At 38.7% G+C, this 22,422-nt stretch overlaps 1 protein-coding gene across 1 annotated transcript in view; it reads left to right on the top strand.

Annotated features, from left to right (window-relative positions):
- CCDC171 (coiled-coil domain containing 171) overlaps nt 1-22,422 on the top strand; it is a 41,579-nt gene that overhangs the window by 4,220 nt on the left and 14,937 nt on the right. The window contains exons 4-14 of the mRNA XM_072139403.1: nt 614-728; nt 2,846-3,020; nt 4,175-4,365; nt 5,409-5,555; nt 6,939-7,031; nt 10,420-10,580; nt 11,010-11,148; nt 12,570-12,672; nt 16,326-16,429; nt 20,158-20,247; nt 21,921-22,121. Of these exons, the coding sequence (XP_071995504.1) occupies nt 614-728; nt 2,846-3,020; nt 4,175-4,365; nt 5,409-5,555; nt 6,939-7,031; nt 10,420-10,580; nt 11,010-11,148; nt 12,570-12,672; nt 16,326-16,429; nt 20,158-20,247; nt 21,921-22,121 (1,519 nt within the window). The remainder of the gene's footprint in view (nt 1-613; nt 729-2,845; nt 3,021-4,174; nt 4,366-5,408; nt 5,556-6,938; nt 7,032-10,419; nt 10,581-11,009; nt 11,149-12,569; nt 12,673-16,325; nt 16,430-20,157; nt 20,248-21,920; nt 22,122-22,422) is intronic.

The raw sequence follows: 22,422 nt of genomic DNA, 5'->3' as shown, positions 1-22,422 counted from the left end.
TGTGTGAGGAAACTTCCTCTTCTGCCCTGATATTACAGCAGACAGAGGGAGTGGGAAGTGAAGAGGGAGCAGGGGTGAGGGGGAAAACAGTGTACCAGCCTGTGATGCTACAGCACAGGGGGTCTATGATAGACCCCTTCTTGCTACTTAGCCTAATTTTTAAATTGGCAAGGGGGAAGTGCTCCTGCTTAGTGTAGAAGCTTGGAAAACAAGGAGGGGCTCTGTTAAGGCCACACAAAGCTTTTCAGACATATAATGTAAGCATAATGTTCATAGTTAGAAGAAAGGAGGCCATGGATAACAAATATAAGAAGATTACCACAGTCACAGTGCCTGGATCTATAAGTGTCCCTGGTTTATCTTGCTGAATTTTGAAGGTGGATTTCTTTTAAATAAGGAAGAAAAAGGACACTTGAAAAATTTTTGAAAAGTATATCACACTGATCACTGTTATTATCGACTCTTTTATTTACTTTTTATCCAAGTCCAAACCAGTGAGTATTTACAAATTGTATACGTTGTAAGACTTAGAAGACTATTTAGTTATTGCAAAGTGTGAATGAACTTTGATACTTTTTTTAATCTCTTCTACACATTACTGTCTATATTTTAGGTCTGTTCCATTTAAGCGTGAAAAAGAAAAACTTGATGAAATTGCAGAACTGCGCTACAAACTTACTAAGGCTAAAAATGAGACTGTAGAACTGGTAGCGAAACATAATGAAGAGGTGAGACTTTGCTGCTCTTCTCTCTTATTTTACATATGTATATGGATGGCCTTATTAAAGGAGAATGCAGACAGCACCATGATCAGCTGATTGAGTGCTACCAAGGTCTGCCATGTCATTTTATACTGCAGTGCGTGTTGCCAGGGATATTTAGTATGACATGAAACCAAAAATTACTCAGGCCAGCCAATAAGGAAATCTCTCACATTGAGTGTTTCTAAGTTACGGCCCATAGAAAAGGATCCTCTGCTTCAAATACAGTGTTTCTATGGGCAACTGGAACAGCTAGACATTTCTGATAAATAAATAAATTTCCCCTAGTGTCTCTATGGCAACAGTCATATTACGCACATATTTACGTTTGGAAAACTGCAGTGTAAATCTACCTGACACACAAACTTGCACACAATGGCTCCTTCTCCATTCTGTTTGTGACCTAAGTGTCATCAGCATGTGAGGTTTTCTCACATATCGATGACCGTATACCACGCACACTTACATGCAGGCGTGTGCCCTGAGTGGGCTCTTTTAGCAGCTATGGAGCCTGGAGCCCCTCAGGCTAATTTGCGTAATGTTTAAAGTTAAAAAAAAAACAAAAAAAAACAAGAGCATAAGAAGCTAAAAGAAGAGCAGATTCTGGCAGGAAGGGGACACACACCAGCATGTAATGTGCTTGGTTAACAATACTTGTCCCTGGTGGGAGATTTCTTTTAAGATTGTATTCTTCTTTTATGCTGGTTCTTTTAAAGAACTATTTAACTTATTTATTAATTATATAGAGGAAGGAATTAATAGCACTATACCTATTATTGCAGATGACACCAAGCTCTGTAGTGTAATACAGTCTATGGAGGATGTTCATAGGCTGCAGGGTGACTTGTTTGGTCATCCACTTGGCAAATGAGGTTCAATGTGGATAAATGTAAGGTTATGCACCTGGGGGCTAATAATCCAAAGGACAAAATATGTCCTTGGGGGAGTAAATCTGGGAGATTCCCTTGTAGAGAAGGACCTGGGTGTACTCATAGTTCATAGATTAAATAACCATGTGCAATGTCAATCAGCTGCCTCTAAAGCCAGCGAGATCTTGTCGTGTATCAAAAGTGGTATGGACTCTCAGAGATGTAATATTATGTACAAGGCATTGGTTTGGCCTCATCTGGAATATGCTGTCCAGCTCTGAGCTCCGGTCCATTAACAGGATGCCTTGGAGCTGAAGAGGGTACAACAAAGAGCCCCAAAAATGATAAGGGGTATGGAGGGAATGATTAAAACAACTAGAATGTTTTAGTTTTGAAAAGAGACGACTAAGAGTGAACATGATTAATTTGTATAAATATATGAATGGTCCATACAAAAATATACTGTGGAAAAATGTTCCAGGTTAAATCAAATCAAAAGACGAGGGGGCACTTTCTCCATCTGGAGAAAAGAAGGTTCAATTAGCATAGGCGAACAGTCAATCTGTGGAATATCCTGCTTCAGGCGCAGGTCACAGCAGGGACATCCGAGAGCTTCAAGAAGGGTCTAGATGGCTTTTTACACCTAAATAACATTGATGGTTATATTATATAGAATTGTTTCCCCTAAATCCCTTCCTCATCCAATCCCTTCCTTGCTTGAACTTGATGGACACGTGTCTTTGTTTCAACTGTATGAACTATGTAACATCTACCACCAGGATGAAGGATTGTAAACCAAGCATGCTTACATACTGGTGTGTGCCCCCTCTGGCAATATCTGCTCTTCTTTTAGCTTCTTAGGACTGGTTTAAAAAAAAAAGCTTTTAAAATTATGCAAATAAGCCTGATGGGCTCCAGGCACTGTATCAGTTAACTGAGCCTGACACCCCTTAGGCTAATTTGAATAATTTTTAAGCCTTTTTTAATTTAAAAAAGGGCATATGGAGCTTAAAGAAGAGCAGATCCTAGGGCACACACCTGCATGTAAGCTTGCTTGGTTTATAATCCTTTATCCTGGTGATGGATTTCCTTTAAATATGTGAGTCTGTGCTGTGGTTTGTGGCCTCCTGGGTTGACTACTGAATGTTCTATGATTATAAAGATTTGATTTTTACAATGTTAAATGTTCATATGACATTTTCTTCCTACCCCTAGTTGTCATCTTGTGAAAGCCAGTTGGCCAAGCTTCGCTCTGAGGTGGAGAAAGGAGAAGCCGTTCGTCAGAGCCTAGAGTATGAGTTAGCAGTAGCAAGAAAGCAATGTAGTATAGAAAGAATGGCTCTGCAAGAGGAAAAAGAAAATGCCTTTGTGAAGCAAGAACTTTTTAAAGGTAAATCTTCATATTCTGAAGATGGCCAATATGTCTGCATGAGAGATATTCTATATTTTTACATACCTATTGTTAAAATGCAGAGCTGACCACCATAGCAGCAGTGGACCTCCTCTATGACAAACCTGCAATTTATAGTCCTGGAATGTGTTACCCCACCCCAATACCAAAAATATTAATGTTTGTAAATATTACTTTATGTTGTGCTTTGAGACCAATGTAAGATAAAACACAATGGCTATTGTATATTTGATCACTAACCGGTATAATGAATGTCAATGGTATTTTATAGTACTTGGTTACATACTAGTTTCTTTCTCTCAATGATGGCAAATTGTGAAAGACTGTTGCATATGCAAATGATACTTTTTGTCTAAGAAACATACTGGCTTCTATAGATGTCATATTGCCTCCTAATGTACTGTATCTATACTTCATAAAGTTAGTGGGCATAGAATTTAAAGGGGTATTTCAGGAATAAGCATAATTCATATATAAATGGGTACTCAAAATATAAGCTAATGTGTAATTAGTTGTTATTTAAAATTTTGCTCCCCTTAGCAGAAAACGCTGGTGACATGTAATGACTGTAATGAAGAATAAAAATGCTACTGGCCCTTTAATCAGTCCGTTAATTTCCTCTGTGCGGTCCGTTGCAGAGCATACACAGGACAGAAGATGGGCGCTGGTCACATGTCCACATCACATGTCCTGCACCTGCCTGGGCAGGTCATGTGATCACCACTACTTTTGACTGTAGTCGGTTGGTTGCAGTGCATCCTGTATGGCCAGTGTTGTGGTGATGTGCAGTGATGGCAGTTACACATCATTACTATGGTAACAGAGCAAGAAAGTCTGTTACATCATCACTGGGGGCAGAGCATAAGAGGTAGGAGGAGTTACTGAGAACTAAAGGATAATGGGACTTGTAGTTTCCAGTGGCGGCCATATTAGTGATAACTCCACCTACTTTAGAGAGGCCATACTTTTTTAAATCATAAAATCAAACTATTTAAGCTCCGTTTTGTGACTAATGACATTGACTATTGTTGTATTCATTTATTTATATCATCATGGGTTTTTGTGTCAGACGTTCATATTCCCGGAATACCCCTTTAACTGTTTATTAATATTAACCATCACTATTTAAACAGCACAAATTGATGAACTCCAACAAAAGATGCTTTCTATAGAAGAAAATTTCCAAAGCACACAGTTTGGCTGGCAAGAGGCGCAGAAAAAACTTGAAAGTAACATAAAGGATCAAGATATTGAGATTGAAAATTTGAAGAAAGAACAGGAGCTACTTGTGTCAGAGAAAACCAGCCTGGAATCGTGTATGCAGGTAAGTGTGATGTATTGTACACCTGAGCCTGCTGCATGATCAGAATGAGGGTTTACAGTACAAGGGTGGAGAGAACTTAAATATTACAGATCCACATATGATATAAGTGTAACTTAAAGGGAACTTGTCACCAGGAACCTCATTGTCACTAAAGACCGGTTGCAGAAGTTCATCACACCTGCATTGCAAAAATGTCTTTACTGCCTTCTCTAAGTATTTGCATTGCAATATAACTGTGTGTTGTAACTTACCTGGCTTCCTGTCAGAATCCTTTGTGTAGTCCTAGGGGTTGGGCTTTGGTTTGGATGCATTTCAAAAAACAACATGTGACTGTGCTGCTCACTCCTCAGCTCTCAGCCCCCACCTTTTGTGCACCTTAACAGAAACAGAGCTCACAGGGTGGTGAGCTGACCTCAGTGGGGGAGGAGCAGTACAGGAGCACAAAGGTGGGGGCCTAGAGCTGAAGAGTGAGCAGAACAGACAAGTCACATGTTGGTTTTTGAAATGCATCCAAACCAAAACCAACCCCTGGGACTAAACAGAGGATTCTGTCATGGTGCATGTCAAGTTATAACACAATTATATTTTAATGCAAATGCTTAAAGGGAACCTGTCACCAGGTCCAGCTTTCCAAACCCGCAGTTTACCTGCATACAACCATAGGTGGAGATTTATCAGTGCTTCTATGCCCGTTTTCTGGTGTGGAAGCACTGAAATCATTGCAATTTCTTGCACACTACAAGGAATTGTGATTATTCTGCCCACTGATCCACTATAGCACAGTCCCTCCCCTCAGAGAAGTAGCAAGCTCCTTGTTAGATATTACAACAAAGGGGAGGCTAACTGTTTTTTAAATCCTTAGCAAAAATGCTCAAGATATTGCAGCTATATACTTGCTCAGTAGTTCAGTCGCACTCACTGGATCCTCTTCTTATGAGTAGGAGGGTAGTCCTTTAAGATTTAAAGGCTAAAATATAGCAATATGTAAATCAAAAAGGTCCATAAGGTGTTCATATTTATATAATGTAATCTTTTATTCCCAGAAACAAAGCAAAAACATCCAGGAATTACATCACAAATTAAGTGAATTGGATATAGAGAAGAATAGCCATCTAGATACTGTGAGGAGACAAAAGAGTGAGATTGCATTTGGCCTGGAAAGAGAAGACCGACTGAAGCAAGAACTTGAAGTAAGTCGTTTAAATGGTTCCAGTTTGATATTTCATTATTCAGAAATGATGTATATTAAACCTCCTACACTGCCTGTTAGATATGTACCCTATATACTTGAGTCTAAGCCGAGCAGGGCTTTTTCAGCACATGAAAAACATGTGCTGAAAAAACCCTGCTCGGCTTATACTCGAGTTAGTATAAAAAGCACACCTGATACAGAATGTGTGAGGGAGTCGGGCAGCTATGTCAGCGGGGTGTTAGAAGCTAAATCACCCAGCATAGAAGGCTGGCTGAGAGGCAGAGCGGGGGAGGAAGGGACGAGCTGCTGATCACAAAAACAGAGCTCAAGCACGTGCAAGGCTGAGCCTGCAAACAGGAGAGAGACAACACCTTATTGGCATCCTGAGAAGCAGTGCATACGGAGCTTCAGCAGACCAGAAGGTTAGGTTAGCAGTGAGTGTAAATACAGGGGTACTGTGTCTTCTCATTAATGTACACTCATGCACCCATCATGACAGAAAAAAAATCCCAGAAATGTAGATATTTTTGCTAATTTATTAAATAGGAAAAAATCATAAGTATTCAGCCGCTTTGCTCTGTATTGTGTAGAAGCAGCTTTTGCGCTAGTACAGCCATGAGTCTTCTTGGGAATGATGCAATGGTTTTTTACACCTGAATTTGGGGATCCTCAGAGGTTTTATGAAGCCACTTCTTTGTTATTTTAACTGTGGGCTTTGGATCATCGTCTTGTTAGAAGATGAACCTCCGGTCCAGTCTGAGGTCCAGAGCACTCTGGAAGAGGTTTTCATACAGAATTTCTCTGTATTTGGCCGCATTCATCTTTTCTTCATATGAAACCAGTCGTTCTGACCCTGCAGCTGAAAAAATAACCCATAGCATGATGCTGTCACCACTGTGTTTCACTGTTGGGATTGTATTTCACAGGTGATGAGCAGTGGCTGGTTTTCTCCACACATACCGCTTAGAATTAAGACCAAAAAGTTCAATCTTTGTCTCAACTGTACGCAGCCTTTCATATGTCTTGCACTGAGTAGAGGCTTCCATAAAGTCCTGACTGGTGGACCATGAATGAGGCTGCAGGGTGAATGCTTGACCTGTAATTCCACCCATCAGTGAGAACAGATCCTGTTCTGTGGTGAGCTGGGGGTCCTGTTGTCCTGATGGGTGGGGGCCTCAGCAGTTGGACTCTCCAGTCAGCTAGTTATGACCTATGCTGTGGATAGAGGATAAGCCGGGGCAACCCGTTTTATGAGCATGAGAGCTTGAACTACATCAGTTGTTGAGAATAGAAGATCTGAAGCATTTTAAAATTGTTTGCTGCTTTAAAACCTTTGTCTATTTCATTCTCATCCTCATGTCCTTTTATTGTTCTCCTACAGGCTACAAATCAGAGAGTTAAGAGACTGGAAGGGAGTGTTGAAGCAGAGAGAGCAGCACATCTGGAGTCCAAATTTAACTCGGAAATAATCCAGGTAGATCAGAGTACTTACTACAAAGCAACTTTGTTGAAACGATTCACCACTGCAATGTTGTGCCTGATTTCATGCAGCCATACAGTATGTCGTCTCCATGAATTACCATAATGTATGTGAAAAGCATTGTGGGATAATTTGAAATAGAAGTACCTTTATTTTGTTTTATCCCATAAAGAATTTCTCAAGAATATTCTTATTCTTCACCTATTCCTGATATTTATCACCTATATGATAGGTCATCAGTAACAAGAAATTCTAGAGAATCCTCTTGTTCATTGCTGAACAGTTTATGGTGCTGATTTTTTTAACTTTAGTTACTCAGTATTTCCATTAACATTGTCTATATTTTAACTTTACAATTGAGAAAATTGTTTACATTTACCCACATTTTTTATTTGCTCATATCAATTTGCTTCTGAAAGAATTTTTCTTTTTCAAAAGTCAATAACATATATTTATGATAGAAGGTGGGGCAACAAAGAGCTCATGCTCTTTGCATTGCAGGTAGTTCTCCTGTAGGATAAAAGGGGTATGGGCTGAGCTACTCCAATATCTTTATTTCGCAAGCTTATCGGTGATTCTAGACAGTATAGTAATGGCATATCTTGCTAATGTTTTATAACTTTATAAGATTGGTTTAACCCTTTTGTGTCTATCCAACAGTATACAGTGGTTACGGAAAGTATTTAGGCCCCTTTACATTTTTCACTGTGTGTTTCATTTCAGCCAATTGGTAAGGTCAAAATATTTCTCTCTGCACCCCATCTCACCAGAAATATAGATATGTTTTCTATTTTTTGCTAAAAACTGAAATATTCCATAGTCAGAAATATTTAGACCCTTTGCTGTAATACTCATATTTAACTCACATGGTGTCCATTTCCCTTCTGATCCTCATTGAGATGGTTATACTCCTTCATTGGACTCCAGCTGTGTTTGATCCCTTAACAACCAGGCCCTTTTTGTTTTTCACATTTTCAATTTTTCAATCCCCACCCACCAAAAACCATAACTTTTTTTTATTTCTCCATGTAAAACGCTGTATGAGGGCTTGTTTTCTGCATAACAAATTGCACTTTACAGTGACTGTGGGCTTGGAGTTTACGGCTTTCACTGAGTGCCCCAAATGACGTGTACTCTTTGGGTCAGTAAAATCACGGGGATAGCAAATTTATATAGTTTTTTTTATAATATTGTGAACATTTACAAAAATTAAAACCTCCTGTTCATTTTGCCTTGTTCTGGCGCTAATAACTTTATCATAATTTGGTGTACAGAGCTGTATTTGGTGTAATTTTTTGCGATTTTTGATGATGTTTTCAATGCTATCGTTTTTAAGATTATACAGCCTTTTAATCACTTTTTATAGAATTTTTTATGTTTTTAAAATAAAACTTTTACCCTGTAACGGAAAATTTTGGCCAAACACGGTAATAACCGTTATTATATTTTGATTGGCCAATTTGGGAGGCGACGATACCTAACATGTTTTGTGAATTTTACTGTTTATATAAGTTCTAAGGAAAAGGGGGGGGGAAGAATTTTTAGGGTTTTTTTAAACTTTTTTTTTTTTCTATTTTCATTTTTTTTTTTAAGTATTTTTTTATTTATTTTAACAAAACAATAAGGTTACATACAGTAATTTGTGCTGCCACCTAACAACATACTTGATTGCTTAGTGATCAATGGACATATATTTTGAACATTACAACTGAGTTGATCACTTAGTCGTACATCAGACCCTAGGGTACTTTAAACCTAGGTTGTCATATGGGTATTTTACACATCATGTATTGCAATGTACAAATCGCACATTGTAATTCTTTGAGTCCCTTTGTGTGACCCAAGGCTGTCATCAATATGCAGCAAACACTTACCGGCTATGGAGTCGGCCAGGGGTGGACTGGGAATTTATAGTGGCCCCGTAAAATTTTTTAAAAGTGTCCCCATTCTGTGGGCGAATCAAAGCAAGTAGCCGTGGCAATGTGATTTGGGGAGTTACTAAACTGTTGATAGATGGTATTAATCAACATGTACAGCGTAAAGAAAGAGATTTATAATGCCTCCCTTGTGCAGAAATAAAGCATCCTTTTTAAAAGAACACAACTTAATACCGCTTTATATATACAAAAACAACCCTACTACAATACCTTCACCAATGAACAAGAATGTAATTACAATAAAACTGTCCCTAAGTAAAATATATTATAATACTGCATTTTATGTACAAGAATATAACTACTATAATATTGCCCCCTATGTAAAAGAATATAAATACTATAAAACTGCCCCCTAGGTACGGGAACATAGCCACTATAATAATGCCCCCTATGTGCAGTAATATAACTACTATTACTAGTATGCCATATAACACTGCCAGTCCTCCCCCTGTGTACAGGCATCCAGTCCTCCCTCCAGTACATAGCCAGCCAGTCCTCCCCCCAGTATATATCCAGCTAGCCCCCCCAGTCTATATTTCAAACAGTCCCCCCAGTATACAGCCAGTCTGCCCCCAAGATCATTGTCGAACTTGGAGAAAGTTCCGCAAAGTCAACTATCGCTGCAACCCTCCACCAGTCGGGGCTTTATGTCAGAGTGTGCCGATAGAAGCCTCTCCTCGGTGCAAGACATATGAAAACCCACATACAGTTTGCAAAAAAAAAAAAAAACACATGAAGGACTCCGAAACTATAGGAAATAATATTCTGTGATCTGATGAGACAAAGATTGAAAATTTTGGTATTAATTCTAAACGATATGTGTGGAGAAAACTTGGCACTTCTCATCACCTGCTAAATACAATCCCAACAGTGACACGTGCTGGCGGAAGCATCATGCTATGGGGGGTGTTTTTCAGCTCCAGGGACAGGTTGACTAGTTTCAAGTGAAGGGAAGATGAATGTGGCCAAGTACAGAGATATCCTGGATGAAAACCTCAGACTGGGCCGAAGGTTCACCTTCTTAACAACACAATGATCCTGAACACACAGCTAAAATAACAAAGCCTCGGCTTCAGAACAACTCTGTGACCATTCTTGACTGGCCCAGGTAGAGCCCTGACCTAAACATACTTGAGCATCTAAAGAAAGACTTGAAAATGGCAGTCCAACAAATGTTCACCTTCCATCCTGAGGGATCTTTGATATTCCCAATTGGCTGCAATGAAACATAGAGTGAAAAATTTAAAGGGGTCTGAATACTTTCCTTACCCACTGTATACTTCTTGGCTGTAGCCGGTTGTTTTTAGCACCTAGACATAGACATAAGAGTTTTTTGGGGGTAAAATCAATTGTTTAATTGACAATAAACTTCACATAAAGAGCATTGGTTTGCCCACTTGGAATGAGCAGGGACACAGTAATATCCAGATGCTTCTCTTTCACAGCTGCGCATTCGGGATCTGGAGGCGTCGTTACAAGTGGAGAAGGCCAGCCAGGCACAAAGCACATCAGATTTAGACCTTGTAAAGAGTGAATTTAGAGAAGTGGAAAAAGCCTATAACAGAGAAAAAGCCACTGCAGAAGAATTGGGAGACAAACTGCACACGTAAATAAAACTATAGTGCTTCAACAGGATATCCTAAAAACAACCCATAGTGGAGTATCCTAACTGCTCAGACATCAGCAATTGCCATTATAAGAGTAATGCAGTCTTGGTATTGCACAGGATATACCACAAATGCCCTGTTGATGCTGGGTTCATTGATAGGACCTTCATTTCTCTAAAAAAAGAAAAAACAGGGGCCCCCAGATACTGTGATTTGAAAGGTTGCTGAACACATTTCTAGTCTTTTTCTTTTTTTAAATGCTTCTGTAGAAATGTGAGCTCAGAGAAATTTAATGGGGAATCGGGAGTTCTGCAGCATCGCTGAAGCACAATATGGCGCTCTTGTTGGTTTGTTGTATTTTTTAGTAAATTTAGTGATGTGTGAATCTTTGTTGCAGTGATATATTGTGTGTGTTCTCTAAATTCCAGATTGAAGAAAGAGTATTCCTACATGGTAAATGAGTTTAAAGCGGAAATCGAGAAGCAAAACCATATTATTGCCGATTTGTCTGTGAAACTTAGGACCTCTGAAGAAAGCCTGGCTGTAATGGAACAGAAGCTTGAAAAGGTAAAAGCTTACATCTAGGGGTCCTTCCTATATACATTTATATATAATACATCTTTTCTGGCAACAATACAGCACATGAAGTCCGTTTTTTTAGTTGTCAGCACCGTCGCCGTAACTTAAAGCTCATTTGCATAAAGTTAAAGACAGAATTTTCTCTAAAATTACATAATGGAGTATAACCAAAAAGTTTTATACCATAGGATTATTATTATTATTATGTTTAGTCCATGGGGCATGTCATGACAGGTTCCAATAGCCTCTGGCATGTTGATTTAAAAAAATGCCTTTGTTGTTCATCTGAATAATGTTCTGTTTTGTTACGCTTTATCAGTGAGGGTCTGACACTCTTACCTCACACCACTGTTGTTTCAGGCACACAAGAACACAGTAAATATAAAGAGCTCCCCTCCTATTCTCCTAAGTTACAGGACTCCGGCACGGCCAATATACCAGGCACAGGGCCTACTGATGCCAGCCCCTTTCCACTGTATATTTATGGTGCGCAACTATTGATCAGTGCACGGTCACAGTTTTAGACTCCTACCAATCTGCCTCTGATGACATGTCCTCCAGAGACCAGAAATCCCTCATTTACTTGTTGGGCAGCCATATAGAGCAGGAAGTAATTTGTGACAATTTCATATTATAAGTGTGGTACATGGAAACTGTAATAGGCTGAGCTTTATATGTAACTAGCTGTATCTCCTGGCATTACCGGGGATAGTAAAAAAACTGCTCTTAGCTACAACAAAATAGAATGGGTTAACAAAAATATTTTATATGTATCTATAGACTGTCTCTGACCGTCTCTGTCGCTGACAGTCCCTTTTTTTAATAAACTTTTTGGACGTCTTTGCCGCTAGCACTCTCATTCCAGTGGCTGTCTCTGTCCCTGACTGTCACTTTGTCTATGGGGAGATTCATCAGAAGTGTCTGACTGTCTCTTTCAGTGACTGCCTCTGTCCGTCTGCCCCTGACCGCTTCTTTCAGTGACTGTCACTAACTCTCTGTCAATAACCTTCTCTTTCAGTGACTGTGACTGTCACTAAAATTCCCGCTGATCTCTGATTGGTTTCCATGGGCAACTGGACCAGTTTTACCTCAGACATTTCTGATAAAACTCCCCCTATCTCTGTATCCCTATCCAGCTTACCTCACACGTGAGTTTTCTTCTACTCATTGCCTGTAGTAGCCAATGAAAGCTTAGAGCTCATAATCACCTGTGGCAGAACAATCTCTGCTCAGCTTCCAACTACCACAGCAGCAGCAGACAATGGCCCCTGTGTATGGTGGTTAATAAGGGGATTTTTGGAAAGCACGGGGTGAAAATTTTTGCACAAAACGGACATACATACATACATACATACACTCAGCTTTATGTATTAGATTCTGAATGTAATAACCTTTTTATTGTCAACCAGAGTGAAAAACAGCAACTATCCTTAGAAGAAACTTACAGATCTTGCGTGAGAGAACTACAGACATTGGTAGAAAGCTTTGGCACATCAAGCCATCGTATATCAGGTTGGTTGAAAGTGTAATGTGACAGATGCATCTGTCAGTGTTTTAAATTGACATTGTGGGAATTGTACAGATGTCTCCTTCAGGCACCTTCCACACACTTTCTCATTCGATGACATGATTGAAGTAGTCCTCACAGCAGTCCACTACTCTGACCTCCCAGGAACGGCTAAGGGGAAGAGGACCTGCTGTTGTCAGTCCATGAGTTGATTTACACGTTGTATAATTTTGGAGAACCATCAGGAAAGGGCACACAGGTTACACATTGAATCCAACAGAGAAAAAGGTCTTCTCAATGTACCTGCATAGGGAGCAGATGCTTTCATGGGACAGAGCCAAATCCTACGTCTCATGTAAGGTTGTGGATTCATAAAGGTTATGTAGAACACTAAAGACTGAACAAGACTATTACTTTTCCATCTTTTTGCATGTTCTGGGTAAAAATTACATTATATTTCATGTTATTCATTTGAAAAAGTCCAATTGCGTAACAAAAAAAATCCCATAATTATATGGAATATAGCTCAATTACAGGCAGTTTTTCGGAACTGTATATTTTATAATTGTAACCCCAGCTAAAAAACTTTTTGGTCTCCTAGGACAGCAATCTTTAGTTTTTTTGGACACCTTTTAATAAGTGTTACAGCTGATATTGTAGCCTAGGTCTGAATTACAGTAAATTACCAGCATCCAGGGGTGTTCTTAACTCTGGCACCATCACTGATAATTGTCAAAAATATCCCCTCACAAGAAAATGTTATGAAAAGTAATCAAAAAGTCGTAATTGCCACTAAATTGAACCAACGATTTTCCTGCAAAAAACAACCAGCTCCGTCCTTAGGAAAAAAAGGTTCCTATGGAAACATGGTGATGTTTTTTTGTTCAGCAAAAATAGTAAAAACATGCAAACAAATATTATAAAGGCCGTCATAGTGACCCATAGAATAAAGGTAAACTTAAATATTCTCTATGGGAAATGACAGAAAAAAATGTTAAAATCAACAACATTTATTTATTTTACCCCTCCTCAAAAAAGGTTTGTCATCAATTTGTTATATTTCTGGAAGTATTAAGACTCCTTATGGAGACATTGCCATTTAAAGCTGCTTTGCAAGCATATATAGACTTACAGCCATAGTGGCTGGGGGATTCTGGTAATATACAAATATATTTTCCAGGATTAGACAAGGAAAGCATTGCCACTTGGCAACCTTGTAAGGCAGCCCCCTTAAAATGAGTCATGACTTTTTCAGAAATCATGATGCAGGATTTAGGACAAAACATTAACTCTATTCCAAAAAGAACAGATTCCCAACAGTAGACAACAATGTTTTCAATGCCTCTGCATCTTGTCAGTGCAGGTGTCAGTTGGTTTAGCTGAGTGACAGGCTTTTCTTTTAATACAATTTTTGTTTTTTTCATGGGGAGTAACTCCATACATAAGTTTAGTTTTTGACTCTCAGTAACTACTAACAGAGTTCATGATCTCTCTTATAGCATGAGCAAGATCTTCTTCCATCTAAGACCCCTTCAACCATGGGCCATAATGCAGTGAGAGGCTTTTGACTAGGGTCAGGAAGTTAGAGCTCTCCTTACGGAGACTTTGCCATTTAAGGCCAACCTGCAGATTTTCTTTTTGTAATCTGTGGCAAAATGCATACTGTGAACGAACCCTTAGTTTTGGTGTATCTTACCTTAAAAACATTCAGTAGGATTTTTTAACCCTAGCACGATGTTCTATTAGCACATACTCCAAGCAGATAGCAAGTGTACCCCCCTCCAGCCTGTCAGCTGAAGGCAGAATGTACAAGCAACTGCTGGGACAGGGGTACACCAGCAATGAAGCAAGTTGAGCCTCTTGGCTCAGGCAGCACGACCTCAGCATCAGGGGTGCAGGCATCTGAGACTTAAAATAGTGTCTCTTCACATCTAATGTCCACATGGATGTGAGACACTACATGCAGAACCCATATATTAAAATATAACCTGAGATATTACTACTGGATGGGCTAAAGAGGGGCACCATTGTATAGCTCGCCTCAGGCAGCAAACAGTTTAGGCTCACCCCTGCTGACAGTTTGTGCTTGAAAACCCTGCATCCATAGCTGAAATTTGTAAAGGATGACTGATTCATAGTGTAATTATATTTAACATATTTTAGTAAAGGTTTATTCATTTTTAACACTTATTAAGGACCTTTAATAGGAATAATGAAAAAAAGGCATATTTTCACATTTTTAGTTATTCTATGAAAAAATAGAATGAAATTATCCTATCAAGTCAAAATCTCACATGTCATAAAAACTATAAGTAAAATTGTTATGAAATGTAAAACTGTTCCAAAGATATCATTTAAATAAGAGCAGAACCAAATTGCAAATATTGATCTGGACATTCAGGCACTAATGAATCTTGATTTGTCACCTTGTAGACTACGATCTTTCCTTGGAGTGGAAGACCTCTTATGTTGTGTGTAGTGATCAGATGAAAAAGAAGGGCAGAGACGGAATGGACAGGGCCTGAAGGGAAGAGCATGACATTTTCATTGTATTCCAAGAAACCTTCCTGGAACCTAGAGCCACGCTCCTCCCTTCAGGGCCTGCACAAGTAATAATTTAAATTTAAGGAAAGCTACCATTTGATTAGATGCATTATGAAGGAAACATACCTTGAGAATGCTGTAGTTACACTGATGCAGGATCATATCTTGGTTAATCCCAAGGTCCTAAATGTTATAATTGTTTTTTTTCAGCAAAACCACTTAGCTCAGAGATTAACCAAGATATGATCCTGCATCAGTGTAGCTACAGCATTCTCAAGGTATGTTTCCTTCATAATGCATCAAATCAAATGGTAGCTTTCCTTTCATAAATCAGCTGTGTCTGGAGTGGTTCTTTAGAGGGAGTTGGCCAGCCCGAAATCACTGAACTAGTAAAACCAGCACTTTGTGGGGCACCTTTCAAGCAATTACCTGCTCACCAATGTGCATTGAAATGGTTATCCAATAAAAGGAAATCCAGCATTTGTTTTTTATGCATTATGAACCAAACATACCTTGAGAATGCTGTAGCCACACTGATGCAGAAACATATCTTGTTTAATCCCTGAATCTCTGCTCCAGAGAATAATGTAATCACTGTGTTGTCCCTGACAGGACGTAGTAATCAATTGCTGCACCATCCCCCAGCTGCTGTATATGAGTCATCCATCTCAGGTTGATTAGTACGGTCTGGACAGTTCAGGAAGCTTCGTGTAATGAAGGGTAGCCAGCATGCAACCCAGCTTTTCCAAGGTCATGAATTTTAATAATTGTTTTTTTTTTTTAGCAAAACCACTCGGATCAGGGATTAAACAAGATATGTTTCTGCATCAGTGTTGCTACAGCATTCTCAAGATATGTTTGGTTCACAATGCATGAAAACAAATGGTATATTTCCTATAAGTACAAAAGTGGTGTTTTCTAGAATGACAGATTCACGTGGGGTGACCATTTATAATTGATTATAACGTGTCCTACTGCATCAGTATTCTATTTAACATGATTATTATCACACATACAGTAAAGATGAAAAGTTACATTATCTTGATATATTTTTTTTTTTATAACCTTTAGTGACTCTGTGTCCGTGTCTTATCACTGTGCTTGTATTCTCCAGGGACGTACAATGATACAGATAAAGCTGCTGGACCTGCTGCTCTTGAGGCTCTGAGACATACCTTGACAGATTACCAGAACAAGCTGGAGAGCATGTCTAATGAGGTAACGCTGCCACTTTTTGGCTCCAGACATCTCGCCTCTGGCCTACTATAGTTTTTTTTTCTCCAGCTTATATCAAGGTCTGGGTTCTGGGAATTGAGACTTGACAGCTTTCCAGTACAAGAAAAAGAAATTGCTGCTGTCATCGATTTTTCCTTCCAACATGGCCTAAAGTACTGAATTAAATGAGTTCACTTAAAGGTTTAGTCACATTTTGAACCCATTTTCTGCTTATTTAGTATTGTGTTCACTCAAAATGTAGCATCTTTGTTGCATGCTGAATGTGTTGCTGAAATTCCTTACAAAAAAAAAAATATACACATAATTGTAGCACTTGGACAGCTGTCAGTTAGAATAAAATCATCATGTGTTCTCAAACCTTCTAAAAGGGGTTCACCCTCAACAGCCTTTACACTTAAAGGGGTATTCCCATCAGGGCATTTACATTTAATTAAATTCATTTGCCTTATGTAAACATTTCTTCAATTGGCTGTTAATAAAAAAAAATGTTCCTGTTTGAAGATAATTTATCATAAATGTAGTCATTCTGTCCCTTAGAAACGAGATAGCTTCCTCGGATACGACCACGTCACACTCTGGCAGCAGTGGCCAGACATGCACTATAGAGCCCTGCCGGACCACCAGGATTCAGCAATCATTACCACAGATCTGATGTGGGTCATGTAGTAACGTCCGGACATTTTATATACAAAAACAATCTGTTTCTTTGTGCAATCCCCGCAGCAGAGGTGGCCGTATCCGAGGAAGCAATCTCGTTGCTAAGGGACAACATGACTACATTTATAAGAAATTATCTTCACACAGGATCATTTTTTTTAATAACATCTAATTGAAGAAATGTTTATATATGGCAGATTAATGAAACTTAATGTGAGTGCCCAGACGAGAATACCCCTTTAAATTCTTCCAGATCCTTTAAATGAGTATAACATTTTGCCATTTCTTCTTTTAATGAGCAAAACCAACCTAACTGCTAATTTAACCTAAAAAAGAAGCCGCTCTAGGGGATTCACACTTGATGGCAGTTTCCTACAAGCCCCATAATGCATTGCATCCTGCCACAATTGTCTGATTGCTGGGTCTTCTTCCACTTTGCCGCAGTTGCTACGGTATACATAATAGTCCTACATACAGTGAACCCTAGATCATATGTCATTATCCCCCCAGCTTCACACTGATCTTATGGCTGATATAAAAGAGGATTGTTAGTGTGCAGTGACAGTGCACACCCGTTACAGCTGTACTTGCATTTGGGTACACACTGTCGACATGACATCACCGGTCAGCCTCTGTATACAGAGATCAGTGATGATATCAGTGCAATACCTATTATTTTTGCACCCCCTGGGGCCCATGGGGAAAGGAAATGCTGATACTGAATAACTCTTTAAACCCCCTTCTTTCTGAGGGTCTTGGTGCCTGAACGTCCAAGTCAATTTTTGCGTTTCTGTTTTGCTTTTTTAAATGATGATGATATTTTTGGAATCGCTTAACATACATATATCATAACAATTTTTCCTTAGTTTTTTTCATGTCATTTTTTTATAGAATTAACAGACAAATAACTCAACATTTCAAAAACATGCTTTAACATTTTTAATGGGAAAAATGACAGCAAAACTAGTAAAAATGCAAATCTTCGAATATACAGGGGAATTCTAATATTTAGTAATAAGATAAATCAACTGATGAAATATTGTAAGTTAATCCAGTGTATGCTAGTAGTGGTTCTACTACTTTTATAAACATCCTTTAACTTTTTTACCTCCTTGAAAATGGTTGTGAGTCCAGAAGCATACATTGGATCAACTTACAATGTGTCATCAGTGATTTATTATCCTATTACTACGATTTCCTTGTATCTATTATCTAGTTGTTATTTAGCACTAGATTACCTCGCTCGAGGTATCCAGTTCATGTATATCATAGTATTTCTACTAAGAATTTTCTGCTTTATGCTATTGTGTACATTTCTGTTTGTGTCTGTTGACTATGTTACTAATCTATGCTTGTTTTCTGCGTAACAAATTGCACTTCATAGAGATGGTATTAAATATTCCATGCCATGTACTCGGAAGTGGGAAAAAAATTCCAAATGCAGTGAAAATGGTGAAAAAACGCATTTGCGCCATTTGCTTGTGGGCTTGGATATTACGTCTTTCACTGAGCGCCCCAAATGACATGTCTACTTTATTCTTTGGGTCGGTACGATTAAGGGGATACCAAATTTGTGTAGGTTTTATAATGTTTTCATACATTTACAAAAATTAAAACCTCCTGTACAAAAATTATTTTTTTGATTTTGCCAACTTCTGGCGCTAATAACTTTTTTATACTTTGTTTTACGGAGCTGTGAGTGGTGTCATTTTTTGCGAAATTTGATAATAATGATATAATTTTTAGGACTGTACGACCTTTTGATCACTTTTTATAGATTTTTTTTATATTTTTCAAAATGGCAAAAAAGTGCCATTTTCGACTTTGGGCGCTATTTTCCAGTACGGGGTTAATCGTATTGAAAAACCGTTATCATATTTTGATAGATCGGGCATTTTTGGACGCGTCGATACCTAATGTGTTTATGATTTTTACTGTTTATTTATATTTATGTCAGTTCTAGGGAAAGGGGGGTGATTTGAAATTTTAGTTTTTTTTTATTATAATTTTTTTTTTTAACTTTTTTTTATTTTTACTATTTTTCAGACTCCACAGTATGGCAGTATATGGGGATTTTCCTCCTCATTCATTAAAATGTGCTATCAGCACATTGTAATGAAGGGGTTAAAACTAAATAGCCTCGGGTCTTCGGAAGACCCGAGGCTACCATGGAGACGGATCGCCACTCCCCGATGACGTCACGGGGAGCGGCGATCCCAGGTAAGATGGCGGCGCCCATGCGCCGCTATCTTTTTGAGGCTGCCGGCAGCCATCGCTGTGATAACACCCGCGATCGGTGCTAGCACCGATCGCGGGTGTTACCGGTAAGCCTTTGCTGCAATATGCAGCAAAGACTTACCGGCTATGGAGAGTGCTCAGCCCGTGAGCCCTCTCCATACAGTGCAAACCGACCGGTTAAAGAGGACATTTCACCATCTCAAACATGTGGAAATTATTTAGCATTCTCAAGGGGATGCCACACAGATTCAGGGGCACTTGGAATTTTCTTTCTAACCCCCAGGATTGCTGAGATATCAGTCCCTGTATCTGACTATTGTAATCCTCACCACTGTCAGAGAGCTGGCGCTGGTACAAGTAGAATACTATCATAACACATGCTTCAGCTCCTCCTCTCTGACAGTGAAAAGCATTATAATGGTCAGATACCTTTACTCATAACTTAGCAATCGTGGGGGCTACAAATAAAATTCAAAGTGCCCCTGAATCTGTGTGGCAGCCACTGCAGAACTGTATGTTCTTCTTCATACGTGTGAGATGGCAAAATGTCCTCTTTTAGATAATGACCTGTTTCTGATTCTTGCTATTAATCATGGACTCACGCTGATGAGAAGTTTTACTCATGTTGTTGCATTGTAAGTCCCAGTCCTTTATTTTAAGATCTTTTGTCAAATAAGGGATTTGATAATGTTTAAATGGTTGATAAATTATTTTGCTGCATTATTGCTTCTGAATTAAATAGTAAATCCGCCGCACTATGTTGATTGTATAATACTAGAGACACGACAATGTTCGGTTTTCTTTTATTTATACAGTTGGAGAAGAAAAAACTTGTTTGTGCTGGGATGAAACAAGAACTGGAGTCTTCAAAACAGATGATAAATGTTCTGCGGAAAAATCTTGAGGTATCTACCATATATATATCCAGTAATTATGTGTGTTTTTTTTTTTTTTTTTTTAAATTTTCAGCTGAAAAACCTTTGACAGTGATTTTATCAGCATCCTCTAACCTGTGTCTACTAAACAAAAATCCCACAGCATAAATAGTTTTCAGAACATGACATAAAAAAACATATAGATCAGATCAGCTTTTGTTTCTTTCTGTAATGCGGTGCAGGGGGAGCTGAGCATATATTGCATGAATGCCAGTTTAGCTATTCAGCTATCCCCTGTTGGTTTTTTTTATCTTCTAGCAATAGGGGGCATGGCAATTTGGATCTGTGACATTGGTATTGCTTTCTTAATTTTTATACAGGTGTAAAGGGAATAGACGTTCCCCCACTGGTGCAGGGCACGTCAGATTAAAGCTACATTCACAATGACGTATGCCCGCACGACTACGGCCAGGGGGGCATATGTCAGCCACAATAGAGAAGAGGAGGGGTGACCCCTCCCCTCTCCATAGCGATCCATGGCGTACGGCCTGTAACAGTTGTCCGCCAGCCTACTCGTGAATGCGCCCTTACTAAAGGGTTCCTGTTTCTTATTAAATATGACACGGTGCTTGTGCATTGGAATGAGATCCACATCGAGTCAGCCCTGGCACACAAAATATTCTGTTTGTAGAAAGAGCTTCCTAAAATATTTTATTTCCTTAAAACTTTATAAAATCAATTTGCCCAAATAAAATTTAAAAGTAGGATGCTATTATAAGTGAGAGGTAATTATTGCTATGTAGCGAAGTAGGTAGGTAAGGCTCTTGTAAAAGAAGAAAAATTATACATTTTTCAAAACTTTGCTAAATGTAATCAAATAAAATGTGCAACTTCTATAAAGTACAATGTATCTATGAAAAAATATTCTAAATCTCACTTGGGCAAGTTAAAGTTTTCAAAAGGTAACCACTCAGCAAATTCAATTCTCCACACTATACTGATGAGATGCAATCAAAACTAAACAGTGCTGTCTTCACTTTGGAATTAGTACCTTTTTGAAGACATATATTGGTTTGTCTTTTATCCCATATAAGGCATTGAGAATAAGTCATGCTTTATGTGAAGTGGGCTGTCTTACAACTTTTTAAGAGGCAATGGGGCACATTTACTAAGGGTCGTGAGTTGCACTTTTGTCGGACTGTGCACGTTCTTCTAGGCTAAAACAGCTTGCACAGGTATTTAAGAAGTGTCTGAGCCACTATTGGGTCGCACGTGACCCTTTTGTGGCACAGCTGCGTTAGCCTCCATGCGACAAATTAGGAGGCGTGCCTTTGGTCGATTGCAAATTGTGTCGGTGTACCACAAAAAAGATGGTGAACTCTGTCGGGCCAGTGCAGGAAAACGACAGATTCCTGATTTCTTGCGCGTGTTCTTGAATGTCCCCACGCAGCATTATACAAGGAAATAGCACTTTTAGTACAGTTTCCGACTTTCTAAGTAAGTGTGCCCCAATGTCTTCCTTATTGTAACTTGAAAAATATATTTGTATATTTCCTAGAATCATATCCCAGAATCTTTTTTTTTTTTTTTTTTTTTTAATTATTATTATAATGTGAAAACTCTTTTGTTCCTTAGTATTTATATTTGCCACATAAATGTTGACCAATTGCTATTTTCCTTCTAAAATGTTTCCTGATCTCCAGAATATCAGGTCGGAACAAGTAGTGTCAGAGAAGGAAATACATAGTCTGAGTGCGGCTTGTGCTGAAAGAGAGTCTCAGATCGGCTTACTTCAGACAGAACTAGCGAAGGCACATGACAACTGGGAGAAGGAAAAACGGAGAGCGTTGGATTCTGAACGTGATAACCAGAGAATAACCCAAACCTTTCAAAAGGATGCAGAGGTATGAAATAATGTGTATTAATGTTAAATAGGCATTATTTACTATATAATTACAAGAATTAATTATATCCATGTAGTAAGTCACAGGAAACTAGGTTATCCAGATCAGCACATTCACTGTACCTGGTCTAGATGTAAACGCTGCAATTGACTTGTGATCTGGATCATGGATTACAACCTTTTTGGGTAAAGGGGGTTTACTAGAATATCCAATGCAAAAAACAGCCCATAATAAAGCGTTTTTTGGCTAAGGTAGTTTATTTCTTTCTGATCCTACCCTTATAAGCTTTTTTAAGCAAAAA

The sequence above is a fragment of the Engystomops pustulosus genome, chromosome 1, assembly GCF_040894005.1.
Source record: "Engystomops pustulosus chromosome 1, aEngPut4.maternal, whole genome shotgun sequence".
Lineage (NCBI taxonomy): Eukaryota > Metazoa > Chordata > Amphibia > Anura > Leptodactylidae > Engystomops > Engystomops pustulosus.
This window is presented reverse-complemented; position numbering and strand designations above follow the sequence as displayed.